Source organism: Colletes gigas, unplaced genomic scaffold, assembly GCF_013123115.1.
Source record: "Colletes gigas isolate AHSC1104 unplaced genomic scaffold, ASM1312311v1 Colletes_gigas_Sc00023, whole genome shotgun sequence".
Classification (NCBI taxonomy): Eukaryota; Metazoa; Arthropoda; class Insecta; order Hymenoptera; family Colletidae; genus Colletes; species Colletes gigas.
In genome coordinates this window covers 996,408-1,012,808 of record NW_025106652.1, presented here as the reverse complement: position 1 = coordinate 1,012,808, position 16,401 = coordinate 996,408, and the positions used below count along the sequence as shown (strand labels likewise).

The window sequence follows — 16,401 nt, the reverse complement described above, 5'->3', positions numbered from 1 at the left end:
CTTCGTGGCGTGTTAACGCATTCTCCAGGGCAGATTTTTCGCTCGTAAATGCACTAGAATCCCGTTTATCAGAAACCGAGATTATTCCAAGTGACAGAATATGAAAGCCTGAAATTTTCGAGAATTAAAGTTACTTCACCCGAATGGAAGGATAACAGAATTTTACTTATATTTAGTTAACGATTTGACATACTATAATTTATCAGCAATCTCCACGTGGTTTGTTTATGCCCTGATTGTAAGTAGATTGTAAAATTGAAAACTGTGTTACTCGGTACTCAGTTTAATAATAATTTCACGTCCACGAAATGATTTTTGTCCACCATTTGAATCCACTTTTACTTACTTTTGTTAAATTTATAACGACCCCGATATAACATTAACGCTATCACAATTTATTTGACAATTATAGAATTAAGAATAAAAAATGGATCGATTTCCTTTCGAAAGAACATTTTATAAATTTTTAAAGTTCTAGAGTTGCCAGTTACGTCATTGTTGTTTGTTCGTTGTTAGTCGAAGAATTCCACTCGACCACGTAATAAAATTACGAATTCGACTTTGTCCAAATTTTAAACGTCGCTACGACCTTGCGTAGCCGACCGTATGAAAAAAAGGAGAAGGAACATTGAAAATTCCCGGTCGGTGAGGGCATCCGCGAGGAAGCGACGCCAGGAATGTTTCTGCGAAGAAAATTAACCCGTTCCTCCCCGTGCTTGGTCCCTATTTCGCGACGCATCGGTTTCGCCGCGGAGAGAGAAACGAGCGCATAAAATGCGAACGGTGCCGCGAAGGATCCTCTCGTTTCGCTCGGTTCGTCCTGGAGGATCGCATACCTGAGCGGCTGACGTCACTAGAGGAGGAAGGACGCGCCAAGACGTTTCATTTTATACGTACAGCCCGTATATCGACGAGTGGACAATCGTTTATTCAACGTGCCAAATTAGGACGACGTTGCGTTTGAGCCTCGAATTATTAATCGCTGACGTTACTAGCAAAAATACTGCATCCGATTTTTTTTCTATATACGAGAAGATAAAGACGAAATTTATTTCGAACAAATCGTAAAGAGAACAAAATTTTGGAGAACAGAGAATTAGACTACAAATATATAATTCGAGTAATTCAGTTTTATTTGAAGGAAAAGTATTTGTTCAGAATTTATTGCTTTTCTAGTCAAGACTACCTTATTTTGGCACATAGAATCCCTAAGATTTCTCACCTGTAGTTAAGTTAATATATATATATACATGGACACGGTACAGAGCCCGGGCCTTCTTGAGCAAGAACCTGCCTCTATAAATAGGATATCCGGTCGCGTTCGCTAATTATACTTCGATGCGTGGTGCCTATGTCCCGAACGAATGCACGAATCTCGCAGCGATCCCAGAATTTCCACGGCAATTATCTCGCCGCTAGGAAACACAACGCGGAAAGAGAGAAAGAGAAAATATAACGAAGACGGGTTGCCGTTAATTGCGACCGCGATATTGTCTCACGGTCGTTAAAGTCACCCGGTGGGATTAGACGCGCGAACCTGACTGACTTTCTTGGGAATCGATCCGTGGAGGACGACCAACGAACCCGGTGAAAATTAAAAAGTACAATTTATCAACGGGGACAGGCGCATGGTAACGTGTAGTAGTCACTGGGGTCGTTGAAACGTCCTGCTGTCAGAGTTAGGACAATTGTATATTCATTCGTAAAATAGAATATCCAGACTATCGAGCCTACAATCCCTGACGCAACATTTTTAGGGGATTTCGAGCTTGAAATAACTAACCCTTCCATACTCGGGCCAACGAACCGTGTCACAACTGTTTAAGTGGCAGTAAACAGATAGCCCACTAGAACGATGGTAGAAATCAGCGGATGTCGTTCAGGGACGAATTTTTAGCGAGGGTCCGTGGTTTAAACGATTTCGACGAGTAAATAAGTTCTCCCTTTGGACCATTCTGAACGCAAGAGTTTAATGCAACTTCCCCAGAGACAGGTTTTCTAAAAGGGTTGAGGATGCTCGTGTAATGATGGATCGTCGTTGCCTGTTGTAGATACCTTTTCTTTTCTCGTGACCGAGTGAACAAACAAAACCGCCGCCATGGACGCGATCAAGAAGAAGATGCAGGGAATGAAGCTGGAGAAGGACAACGCGATGGATCGCGCGTTGCTCTGCGAACAGCAGGCCCGTGACGCGAACGCAAGAGCCGAAAAGGTAAATATTTGAAGCTATGAATATGTTTGGACTAAAACACAAGCTTCCGTTTACGTTTGGATCCCTGGTTTGAAGCGGTTCTTCGAAATAACTCCAGAATATGGATCGAAACATCGATATAAGTAATAAAGTTGGTAAGCATTCGCAAGGTTTTTGCTTATGCAAAGAACTTTTAAGATACGGTAGATGATCTTGAAATTAATCCTTTCAACGAAATTTAAAATGACCGATGGAGTAGTCCTGTAGGTAAAGAAGGTCCACTCGTAGCGACTTATAAATATGAAAAAGTAACTCGATATTCGTAAAATCAAAGAACCGAAATTGTCTGTTTATATTCTCGCGAGGAGGACGCAAATAGCGATGTAGTAATCGCGCGATGATAAAAATGCAATATAGAATTGGCTACCATTCAAATAATTTAATTATAGATCTGGAAATTTCGCGGCTATAATTTGTAACATTGTTTGAAAATTCTTTCGGAACTTCTATACATTCTCTGTCGAAACGTCTTTTCGAAGCAGCGATTTTATTGATTTATAATTGTCAATATTTTCTGATACGGAATATTCCTTTGTGCGAAGGCTGAGGAGGAGGCTCGTGCTCTACAAAAGAAGATCCAGACCATCGAAAATGAACTCGATCAAACTCAGGAAGCCCTCATGCAGGTCAATGCTAAATTAGAGGAGAAGGACAAGGCTCTGCAAAACGTAAGTGCCAATCATATACATTTTTATTACAAACTTTGTTAAGATCAACCGTCGATAACGTATCAACAATTATTAAAAACGTCAAACAAAATTTACACCTCAAATTTTTTCTTGAATCTATAGTTTCAACTACTTAATCTATAGAAAACAATGAAAAATAGATAGTAATTTCAAGTAACAAGTAAAAACTAAACGACTTTTGGTCCTCTATATCTTCGATAAAAATTGCGATCTGAATTATAATATAAAATTCTGTTTCGCGTTGAACAAATAAAAGCTTATCTCGATAAGTGTTCAAATAAATCGTCATACTCTATTTCCATAAGTTGTATATAAAAATATGCCCATCTCGATCCATTGTACACAGTTGGAACAATCGATTACGGTTGTTCCAAACAGTATATTACCAAAATATTCTGAAATTGATTGCGTACGAACACGAAACCCTTATCAATCATTGCATCGTTACCGACGTCGTTCTGACGTTTACCGATTGCGAGATGTCGCGGCGATCGTGCGCATGCGCTCAGCATCGAAAGTGTGGGTTCCCCGCGAAGTGAGCGACCAGTCGAGCGTTAGTACGCGTGGCCGCCGCCTCGTTAGTTCGGCGACGCTCGGCAGACTTCGTTGCCGTGTCGTGGGTGGTCACGGAGGGGGTAACCTGGATCGCGCATAGAGCAATAGACGGAGACAGAGAGAGTGAAAGCAAGATAGAAATCAGAGCAGGACGGTGCGGAGAGCGGAGACCAACGTGTCTCTCCTCTCGTGCATGCGTTCCTCTGTACGACACGGTGTGTGCGTGCGCGTGCACATAGAAAGGCGGACAGAAGGACGTATGCGTGGCGCGGTGAGAAACGTGTTACGAACAGTGACAGACAAGATGGCGGTGTGCCTTGTGCGGTGGTAACAACGGTGGTGCGTGTAGCACGTTAAAAAAAAAAATAAAAAAAAAAATAGTGGAACGTAGGGGTTAGGAGAGGGTTTGACAGTTGGATAACGTAGTATGGAGCCAGCTCTTACGTCGACCACGAGACGTCGCGGTCATCAGCATCATCCGCGACACGCTACGCGCCGACGTCTCGACGCCTCCAGCAGAGGACCCGCGCAGTGTGGCCCTGCTGGCGTTATTAAGGATACGTCGATCGCCAATAACGAGACACCGTCGACGACAACGTCACCGAGGCTCGATGAAAAGAGCAATGTCATCGATACGGAATGCTCGCCTGCGGTGACACGAGCCACGATCGTCGGCGCGAGGTGGCTACGCGATCCGACGGCGGCCGTGTCCGCGAAAAACGACGTAACGTCGAAAGAGGACACTGACACGGTCAAAAACGATCTCGAGAACGATGACAGAGGGGAGAACGTCCGACGAAGGCTCGCGCAGTGTAGCCTGGACGTTCTCGACGAACGACACGAGCAGTCCGTTCGTGAGAAAAACGAATTCTATGACAACTACTACGAGAGCTGTGACAGCTTCGACATCGAACCATTGGACGGGTCTCAGACGGGACCACGAGGGAAGGGTACATCCGTGGATGAATTTATCGAGTCGAGAAGCAAAGGAACATCGCCGGAGCCCGAGCACGCGGTCGCGAGGGCTCGCGGTGACGGGAACTCCGACGATGAGTCGACGAACGTCGAGGAGGATCCCGAGCTCGTTGAACTCGCCAAGCTAAGATGTCCCAGCGAGAGGGCAGAGGTACAGGCCGAGAGAGAGGCCAGCAGAAGAAAGAGATGCGCCGATTATCCTGGATTGGCGTTCGGTTCCTCCATATTCTCCAGCGACACGATGATGAAATTCAGTCTCATAAGGAACGAATTGCAGAATATTATGGGAAACCAGCTGAAACGGGTCAGTATCGCATGATGCGTCGGTGATGCGCCCGGTACGTAGACGCGTTACGTGATGGAAGGTCGCCGCGTGACGTGACCTTGACGCGCTGGTGACGTCGGTCAATGGGTCCCCGAGGGGTCATTCGGCCCTTGATAACAAAACGAGCCAGTCGTACAAAGTCTTGCTTTCTCTCTCGGTCGCGATGACTCGTGTTCACTCTTGCTCTCGGTCTTCTCGTTTTACCGTCTTCTCGTACGAGATAATCTCCGTGAATTCGATACCGTATAAGGAGAAGAGGCCGGTAAAAATACGGCGCAGTTAGGTTAGGTGATCTAGCGGTTACCCGCGATGACGTTACGCGGCCCATTAAATCGGACGCTGTCTCGAAGTTACAGCGACACGGATCTTATTTGCTCTTTTATAAATATTAACTACACGCTCTATCTGCGAACATCCTGGAAACTTACCGAACCGCCGCGAATGCTGATTAGAGAAAGGCCACAACGATCGAGGCATTAATTTTGCTCATTGCCAACTGGGAAAACGAAATCGACTCGCGTTGTCGCGATAAATGAATAACGCACAGCTGGTCGCCACCGTGTAATAATAATTAACCGGCCATTAGGAGCGCATTCGAACGCCGAAAGACTACTTGCGGTGCTTAACGACGCACGATCGCCCGACAAAGAACACTTATGTTAGGGTTAGTGAACGGGGACAATGGGTTAGGCATGATTCTCTCGCCGGGCACGATAAACAACATTCTTTTACAGGCAACCAAACGAACCGTGCGTCGAATAGTGCAAATCATTTAATTATCGACCAACAACGATTTCACTGATTCGTTTTCGACATATGACCTACCTTTTGAGTAAACATGACGTGGTCACATATCAGATGCAGCTATACCAAATTTGGAGGTGTTATCACCTCGTTGAGTGTACACTACCATTCAAAAGTAACGTTGCTGTTAAAAGTGAAATATTTTTATGAACGATATTTTATAATATAATACCGTTCAGTGCTTGGAACAACTGTTCTCACTGCGTTGATAAAATATCGACATTCACTTGTATTTCGTATGCATTCATGCTGTTGAATATTAAATACTCTTGCAACTTGTATTCGATGCTTCGTCGAATACCAAATACACTATTTTGTATTCGATATCTGATTAGGGAAGAATACTTACATTCCGTTTCACTGACAAATGAAACATCATTGTTTTAATTCGTCATTTTTATAGGTATTTATAAATCATTTATGCATAAAAGAATAAATCCATGAATTTGTAAGGTTTATAATAGAAACGTATTATTATTAAAATATTTCTTTACGTCAACAACACATGACTTTCATTACTCGATTAGAATGTACCGAGCAATAAAGCTTAATGAGGTATTTCGCATTCACTCGGCTAGTAAATATACAATGCAAATATATTCGGCATTCACTGACCAGGAAATTACGAGATACCTATATAGTCGGTATAAAACGATAAAGCTGAATAAAAAGTATTCTATACAGGGTATTTCACCTAACTTGACCACCTTAAATATATCGCTTATTTTGTATGATAGAAAAAAATGTCTAGGGGAGAAAGTATTCTGTTCGAAGGCGCCAATACGGTGATGGATCGAATTTTTTTTTCAAGGTCATTTTTTCGAGATTTCAAGGTCATCGTATTTTTTTTAAATGGGACCACATATTTTCGCTACAACAGTCTTATAGCTTATAAAAAGACGAATCCAACGATGTGCGATATGTTGACCTTCACGTGACCTTTAGCGAAGGAATTATGAAATGTTTGTCAGTAACTTCAGTACGCGTTCGGAGACGGTAAATGAAGGATATCCGTGAACCTGGATACATTTTTGGAGGCGGTAAATAAATTCTTGCTGAACATTTTTCAGTTGTTCTACAGTAATTGATCTACATGCATGTAGAATCCTTTGTCGCATGTTTTCTGCTGTTGTGGGAATATCATTGTAAACTGTATTTTTTAGGTGCCTCCACAGAAAGAAATCAAGTGGCGTAAGATCCGGCGATCATAAAATCATTTCCACTTTTTCTGCTGTAGTGTACATGATGGAGAATTTTATTACACTGCTATCGATACCGCAACTTGTTGTGTACGTCGCGGCTTTTTGACAACGCGCTATTGACCCGCTTCGGTCATTCTCCTCTTACAATAATAATGCTTGTAAACATACTTCAACCGTTGAAAGGAGAATATGAATATCTATTTATAAGCACCAGAAACAATTACACGGTACACTGTTTCAATGAAATTGAAATTCCTTCATTTACCGTCTCCGAACGCGTACTGAAGTTACTGACAAACATTTCATAATTCCTTCGCTAAAGGTCACGTGAAGGTCAACATATCGCACATCGTTGGATTCGTCTTTTTATAAGCTATAAGACTGTTGTAGCGAAAATATGTGGTCCCATTTAAAAAAAATACGATGATCTTGAAATCTCGAAAAAATGACCTTGAAAAAAAAATTCGATCCATCACCGTATTGGCGCCTTCAAACAGAATACTTTCTCCCCTTGACTTTTTTTCTATCATACAAAATAAGCGATATATTTAAGGTGGTCAAGTTAGGTGAAATACCCTGTAGTTGCGTAGTTACCGAATGCAACGTGCAAATACTTTTAACCACTCACCCACAAACAGAATAAAAATTATTGCAATATATTCGTCACTCGAAAACTTTCTGAAATACATTTTTTCCACGCCTCTATGCGTTGACGCCTTATCTTTTAATTATCACACATTCTTTCGAAACGACTCGTCGTTATATAATGAGTAATTTCGCAGGGTCAATGGTACACGATTACCGGCAAGAAATAGGCTTGAAGGATCTTTGTACTAACGGACCCCAGTCTGTCCTGACGTCGCTGGCGTCTGTCTAAACTAAACACGAATAACGCACGTCAACATTCTAAAAATACGTGGCGGTTGTACACGGATCCAGCAACTCTTTTATTCGACACTCCGAGAGGGCAATTGCGTAAGCTCCCGGAACGCACTCCCACAAATCCGCTTCGTTAGAAGCGTTTAAACTGACGACGTTGCAACGTATTAACGCCGTTGCAAAACGTCCGCCGAGTATTGCACGAATTTGGAGCACGTGCTATATGCATATTACACATTTGTTCCATCGATGACCTTTGAAACGCCGGATCAGTTTCTGTGGCGTTTATCTACGATGTTTGCGCATCGCATTCCGCGATTTCTCGCGAATCAATGTGCTGCCATCTGTGCCGGCATTGTTCATATAACCCCTGCAACGAGTCACAGGTTCATCTCGGACCTAAGAATGAATTGATTGCTCTTTTTCGGGGGAAACCCTTCTGAACACTATTTGAATCTAGAGTAGGACCATTGAATACTAGGTGGAGCTATGATAGGCGTCGTTATACGTGAAACATATGCACGTACAAGGCTTTTTGTTCTTGAAAACGTTGATAAATAATATAGAAATATTTTTAATGTATAGAATATTGATATATACGGAGACACTATTGTGTTATTTTATATATAATAACATACAATTACATATTATGAATTGTCTCGTTTTGTACAGTATAAATTATTTATTTTCAGTTGCATTATTCTAACATTATTATTGTGTTACCAATTATTAATTTAACTTTTATTTTTAAAATTGTTTAAGCTTGAAAAGGCTTTCCCTCTTGAGTCGAAAAGCATACAAATGTTTATCGACAAATAACAAAAGCATAAAAATAATTATTGCACTGCCGAAATTTATATTTTTTAATTGAAATTGTGATTATTTAATTTATTCTTAGATTTCCGGTAAAGTGACGCACGTCACTAAACTGACGCATAGTCCCGGCGCTTACGTCATGATTTTTTTTCGCGTTGCTACTTACCAACCGAATGGAATGAATTTCAACGTCCACCATATGTCAATTTCAATTTCCGATTGCATCAGAAACTTCATAGATGGCGCGTTGATATCCGTATCTGTTGTCATCACGTACATACGTGTTATCGAATCTTTTCTGGAAAAATATTGAGAACTAATCGATTTTTTTATTGCAATTAACACATTCGCTTCCACACTTTACGATTTTCGTGACAGATCATCGTCACATATGCGTGACAACAATGATTGTCTATTTTATATTGCTACAAACACAGTATAAACTGTCGACCATTGCCGCATGTAAAATACTATATTCAAAATATTTGTTTATTTACTTTATTTGTAGATAATTGAAAACATGACACTGAATAAGAGTACTCAAATATAGTACGGTCTGTAGCGGATGAAAGCAACGAATCTATTATCGAAAAAATTGAGCATTCGCGCTGAAGTAACCGTTGGTCCTCGTTTCTATTCAAATTTTCGCGTCGTTCGTCCATCTTATTCGTTCCCCGGCGAAAAGCAGGAAGGATCGGTTGCTCCGAACGCTCGATTTCTATGGGAGAATATTTCGTTCACGATGGGGTGACCGTCGATGTCCTCGCTTGACGCGCGTTGACCCACGACGCGAATGGAGAACCAGGAGAAGCGACGAAACAACGCAGGGATTGTTGTCGAGCGTCCATTCGAATGGCTAGGCGCGCTCGGGACGGGCGCGGTATTTCCGGGGCTTTGCGCGCGACGACACGTCGATCGGCGTAGCGATACATGGCGTGCGCATCGCGATTCGTGACGCGGTCACGAAAGGCAAAAGGATTCGTTCGATCGGTGAATCGAATTTTTCCAGTGACATACACAGTCAAACGCGAACCCACGGAACGACGATCCTGTCGTATTTCGTTTGATCGAAATTCGTACAAAATATTATCGAACAAGCGTTGCGACAAGAGCAAAGGACTATTTGACGTCCGCACGGCGGTAGTGCGCATGCGCATGATGGCCGGGGGCGGCCATCTTGCTTTCCAATCAACAGCAGCCAGTGGTCGCCAGTGCACGACAGCTCGGAGGCTACGAAACTCTCTCTCTCACACGGGTGCCGGTCGCCTATCATAACCCCGACATACTTCGTCCTCGTTAAGTCGTGTTCATTGTCTATCCTTACATCCCTGTCCTTTCTGACACCTTCCTCAAGTTCTATCTCGATCCTATCCGCGTACGAGACTCGTGATCGCGGCGTTTGAACAGTGAGGGACCGCTACACGCGCGTATTCTGCCAGCATGTCGACGCAAATGCAGGGCACCCTTCTCGACGTGCTTAAGAAGAAGATGAGGCAGACCAAGGAGGAGATGGAGAAGTATAAGGACGAATGCGAGGAGTATCAGAAGCGGCTGCAGGTGGAAGTGATGCGCCGCGAGGAAGTGAGTGAAAGAATTCGCTTCATGACCACCTTGTTCGTTCCCTCCGTGAGCCACTCGGGTACACGCGATATTCCATCGTTAATCTTTCCCGAATCGCTCGTATCGCGATTTCTGTCTAACCTGTGCGGCATTTTCGTGCGATGCCTCGATGCTTCCATGACGCTTGGACAGGAACGCGAGCCGAGCACACGGAAGAAGAGAATTTCAGCGAGGTTCGCGATCGGTTCAAACAGGTCGTATCCTGGCGCGAATCTGTATCGAGAAGCTTCTCGTGCGGTTAATTTCATCGCGAACGCGTGATACGATCCGCTGGCGTCTTTGCCGGAAATACGGTGCTCAACTTCGCGCGATATTCGTTCGGAAAAAGTATCGATCCGTACGGTGTGACGTTAGGAAGTCGGACATGACGGGGTCGATCGAAGACGCGCGACATGATTTCGCGATGGACAGCGGATTCGGTTCAGTCGATGAACTCGATCTTTTAACAATGTACACGAAACGCCGAAGCCGGCGTCCGCACGGGTTTAGAATCGATCGTGAGTGTCAGGCACGTCGTCGTCAGGCTGGGTTGTGGCTTTGGTGAAGGCAGGCGCGGGGGGGTTTATGGAAGGGACACACCGACTCGACTGGCACTCGAGACATTCTTGATACAACGAGGACCGGCTTGAAAACTCACCTTCTCTGCCTTCCCGTCTGCCAACAATCCCCCGCGTATCTCAAAATATTCTAACAGTAACTCGAGGAGTTATTAACCGTACGCAATGTGCTAAACGGTTCCGTCGCCCTGTATTTCGACGCTCGTTGCGTGTTTAGCATGGAAGCTGGATTGTCGGTCCATTTCTGTGTACGATCGTGCCCCGCACACGCGATGCTTTTTCTTAACGTTAACCGCACGACGTGATTCCTGTCTTTCGTGGACAATTACGATTACGTTTGTAACGTGCTAAATGTTAATTATTTCGTGCCGTGGACAACCGATTTTTCTTCGTGACACGTGGAAAGCACAGGAAATGACAAATGTATTTGTATCGTGGCCGTTGAGTACACTTAACAGTTGCAAAGACAACTCGTATTTACTAGAAGGAAACGTGGTGTTAAAAATTAAGTACAGGTAACCCTCCTATAACACGGTCGATAGGTTCCTAGAAAATGCCGTGTTGCATGAAACCGTGTTATACGAGATCCAGAGCCAGTACAAAAAGGGGAGTTACATTCCGAAAATTTATTAAAAACAAATATTATTTTAATTTAACACAACCGTAATTTAATAAATTATAATTTGTTTATATTTATTTTATGTAAAGCCACTATAGTTCATTGTTCCTTCGCGTCATTATTTTAAGGTAATTTAGTTTTCAAATATGTTAAGAAAAAACCATGTTATCCAGTGCTGTAGAAGTACAGTGTTCTACAAAGGTTTTCGCAATTTTCTTATCGTATTAAAGCGAAACTGTGTTATAGGAGGGCTACCTGTACATATTAGTTGATATTTTTGGATCAAAGCAATACTCTTTAACAGACATTCTTTTGTAATAATTGTAGAACATACTCCAACCAAAAGATAAATCTTTTCATGTACTAAGTGCTGTTTCGTGACAAACACAACATTCTCTCGTGTGTTTTATTTGCAATGACGAGTTTTACGTGCTACAGGCGCTGAAAATAAGTATTTGTTTTGCAGAGGTTTTATACTCCAATTGTTGTGAAGGACGAGTCTTGTGTTGTACTAGTCGGAATGTTTTCAACGAAAGTAATATTCTTCGATACACATTTTCTCGTGCTTAGGATGGACGGTATCGAGTTTTATACATGGTAAATAGAATTCTTGGAGGCGGTTCGAGGATCGCGAAACGCAGAGTTCCTTGAACGCGAACTTGGGCAGATACGCGCGAGGCTTACAGTTACACAGCGAAGATCATCCATGGACGAAGGTGTATTCCTTAGTCGTGGCGTCCATCAGCCTCGATTTAACGGATTTGCACCGCAATCTCACAGTGTTTCTGCCCTTTTTTCGCCCGCGCAGCGTGGAACGCGTAGCTCCGTAAAGTGGTTGCTCCTCAAGGTGCTTGGGATACTCCAAGCATTCGTGTCGAGTAAAACTCGTTTCATCGAACCGAGTCGAATACTCCATCGTTGGAGAAATATTTCCTTTTATTAGAATACGATTTTTACGAGCAATCTTTAAACGGAAACGTAGTACTCGAGTTGTACTCCGATTCGTATGCATCGAATATAATCTGTTTCTTTGTATACTATTATTTAAATTATTACTGCAATTTATAGCGACTTAAATTATTTCCAATGTGTGATGTAAATCATTTTTTTTTGAGTATTCGATTATTCGACTAGTACTCCGATTCGAGTACGTCGATTAGGAGCAATTTGTTCGTGTATTCCACTGATTTAAACCATCGTCACGTAAAATATATGTATTTTGAATAATTTCTGAAATTAGAGTACTCGATTCAAACATTGTCACAGCTGATTGAAGTGAGCAGAATTGTTAGGTAGATAGATATAAAAAATAAATAGGAATGTTTGAGTCAAATTTTCAATTATGGAATTAAATATTTTACAACAAAGGAATGTTTATATGCGCGAAATTGCTGTACATTGGTCCTATCAGTCTTTTATTTAAGTAAAATTTTGTCTATCATGGCCACATGTGTCCTTATATTAAAAAGTGCTGTTTCTGTTTTTTCACCGATGAACTGCTGACATTATGACGATATTATTTACACAAGTGACATTTACCTCGCTAACGCTTAAGGTCAAAAATTTTATTTTTTCGCGACCTTTTTACGCGTCGAGGAAACCTGTCGTAAACTTCAATATCCTGTCTACCCGTACAAAATTATCGATTGAAGATGAAACGGAGTTCTTGAAGCGTATAATCGTTTTACTTATAATTTCGTACAGTTATGTTTTACGTTATATAATAATGCAGGTTGTTTAAGAATTATTTTATTTCTTTAGAAATTTTGTTAATATCCAGCAAACGATTTAGAAATTGAAATAATTATTAATCGATAATTATACAAAACATAAAAGTAATAAAGAATCTTCCGTCGATATTTTATAACACGAAATAAGATGTATACGTAGCGTAACGGTTGACTCAGTTATTAGTATGGTTTCTTCCGTAATTGTACAAGACATTTATAATATAATACCGAGGGTTGAAATTGCTATAATATTACCGTTAATTAACACACAAAGCGAGACGTTCCAGAGAATAGGTTTAGATTGCTCATAAATTTTGTATGATAAAATTTTAATCTAGGAAATATCACGTGTTATGGTAGGCGTGTCGAATCGTCTGGTTTAAAGAGTATTGAACTGTTTTTCTGCCGCGCGACACAGTTCTAAAATCTTATTATGACTCGTGAAAGAGCCTTGCATATCGTATAGAGTAGAGATGGCGTGAACTGCTACTTTTGAATCACTCGTGACTCGATCACGTTCATTCCCAATCATGGTGATTTTTCACAGTGACTCGTGATTCTTCGTGATCGCTTTTGATTGGTAGGGAGTGTTCATTTCACTTTTCACGAATTATGTCCTTAGACTGTATATGTATTATATCATAATATGGGCTAAAAGTAATGTTAACGTAATTTCTTATTAAAAGAAAGAAAAGGAAAAATTAAAAGTGATAAATAGATGTAAATATAAATTTTATTTCTCATTGTTTCAACATTCGTTTCATAAATGTTCGTGAAATTTTTCAACAAAGTAATGTATACGCAAAACTAATCTGTTTGTAATTTTAAATTTTGACTTATTTCTTTATAATATAAATATATACAAAATGTCATATTAATATACAAGAACTTTCTATGAATAATGTTAAAAATTAAATTTATATTCGTGTCACTTATGTTATAACTTTATGATTAATGTTATTATAAAAGCAGTTCAGCAAGGTTTGATTAAGCATATAATAATGTAAGGATAACAGTATATAAAAAAAATTTTGTTAAAATCATTGTGTTTGCGTACGAGTATATCACATGATAGATTTATATTATTAGAAGAGCCAATTATAGCTAAAGCAGTTATTATGAGTACAAACCTACCATATATTTTAATATGGGAAGTAGAAAATATTAGATGAATTGGCGAGAGGATATTTTCAAAAGTTGGACTAATTTAAAACCCTCAAAATTATATGTGTTGTCATTTTTAAATAATAACCCAGACTTAACTCAGCCTTTTTCATTGCTTAGACTACATTACTATTTGTAAGAGTTAGCGGAACACCAACGATTGCAGTTAACACGAACCATTATTAAAACGCCATCTTTCGGATCACGGTCGTGAATGGAGTTTAATCACGAGCGTGATCGTGATTTTGCGATCACTGTGATAGGTCACTGTTAGTGATTTTGCACGCCATCTCTAGTATAGTGGGAAGAAGAGATTCGAAGGCGGGAGGGGGGTGGAACTAGAACAAACAGAAGCTATACTTCTCCCGATTACGCCATAGAGATTAACCTTGGGCACGTTCCAAAAATTGTCAACATATCCTCTCCCCCTCCGACGTTGTGCAGTTTATAGCACGGCCGGTACGTCCTAAAAGGCCAGCGGATAGAAGCTCATTGATGCTTCACTAACAAGCTTTTGTCATCGAGCAATGAAGTGCACTGCCGCGCCGAGTCCTTTTTTGTTCCTCTTTCGTCTAATAGAACTGGATAACCGACGATACCGTTCCGTGTCGCGATCGTTGTCTCTCCAACCGGTGAGATTCATCGAGTTCAGACGCTGCGGATACGACGTGTGTCTGGTTCATTGATTCTCCCGGACATCGACGGATTTAGCGCGAATCGTGAAAGTGATGTTACGTACGACACGCCGTAACGTAGGCACGTGGCGGCTTTATCGAGCAGTTTACATAATCGTGCGTCGATCGACTCCATCCTGGGAGCGAGTTTATTAATAAAGAAATCAACATCGTGACACTCGACCACGCAGAATCGTTTGTGATTTATTGATTTAAGGCGATTGTAATTGATCGATACTTTCTGATCTGCTTCGACGTCGCTCCGGATGATTGCATTCCAACAGTTTCTTTTTTTACAGTTTTGTTGCTGGGTTAAACGTGAGCAAATATTTTCTGGTAAAATGTGTTTCGATTTGAAATAATGTTACGTTTAGTAGATTTAACGTTATGTTTAATCGAAATGTATCTTACTTGACGAGGAAACGTTATGTATCAGAGCCGCTAATGGCGGTCCTTGGCGCCATTTTTCTGATCGAGCGAGTGACGCTCATTTCCGTTATTAGGAAACGAATTTCCTTTATCTTTGAACGTAATTTTTATCCGTGCCATTACACGAAGCAATTTTTTGATCAAATATTTCAAATAGTGGATCAAAATTCGTATAATAGTGGTTAAGGTGTTATCGTTAGACAAATTAGAAGAAAATTATAATAAGATTATAATTTCTTAAAAAGAAATGTACTTAACCTTGGTTAAATAATTTTTTTTTTATAGTTGAAATAAAGTTTGTACGATAAATGTTTTTGTCTTGTTTACAATTCGATCGTTGTACGGGATAAAAGGAATCGGTTCACGATGAAACATGGAAAACGTCTGGCACAGATTTCGCTTTGTAGTTCGCTATAATTCGCGAGTAAGAACAGTCGTATATACACGTCGAATTAACAGAACGTAATGGAAGCAACGGAGGGTGATCCATGGCGGAAGTTTGGCACACTTACCAACATTACCGCGGATACTAACGACGAGACCTGTGCAGCCACGCTACTGTGAATGGGCGTGTCGATTTCCTCCAATTACAAATTCGATACTCTGAATAAACTGAAATTACAGATCACACGATTAAATTTTGACATAAATTATCAGGTTTCCATTATTATTCGGCTTTTTGTTATGTCGGCTGTTCAAAATTGAACAAATTTAAGTAGTTCCATTGCAACAAGCAAAGGCCTAGACACAACCAATTTCAAAAAATATGAAGAATCATTATTTTGATTTAGAAACATATCGCTGTTTTCCAAAATAGAGGGTTGGAAAGAAACTTGTTAATTTAAGAGAATATCAACAACTCAAATCACAATAGTTTTTCAAATATTTTATATTACTTATTTTGCTCAATAAATCCCTATATACAAGGTGTTCGGCCATCCCTGGGAAAAATTTTAATGGGAGATTCTAGAGGCCAAAATAAGACGAAAATCAAGAATATGAATTTGTTGATTGAGGCTTCGTTAAAAAGTTATTAAAAAATTAAATTAAAAAATTTCAAATCATTCACTTTCGAGAAGAAAATTCATTACTGAAAATATAGTTTCGGGCCT

At 40.7% G+C, this 16,401-nt stretch overlaps 1 protein-coding gene across 17 annotated transcripts in view; it reads left to right on the top strand.

Annotated features, from left to right (window-relative positions):
• The window catches only part of LOC122401245 (tropomyosin Per a 7.0102), a 56,768-nt gene that overhangs the window by 3,312 nt on the left and 37,055 nt on the right, over positions 1-16,401 (top strand). For 6 of the 17 annotated variants that reach the window (XM_043403263.1, XM_043403262.1, XM_043403261.1 and 3 more), the window contains exons 2-3: positions 2,052-2,212; positions 2,794-2,919. In XM_043403263.1, the coding sequence (XP_043259198.1) occupies positions 2,099-2,212; positions 2,794-2,919 (240 nt within the window). In that variant the 5' untranslated portion in view covers positions 2,052-2,098. Of the gene's footprint in view, positions 1-2,051; positions 2,213-2,793; positions 2,920-3,383; positions 4,775-8,361; positions 10,078-16,401 lie in introns of those variants that run through there. The other 11 variants (XM_043403256.1, XM_043403252.1, XM_043403254.1 and 8 more) reach the window with 10 other exon arrangements.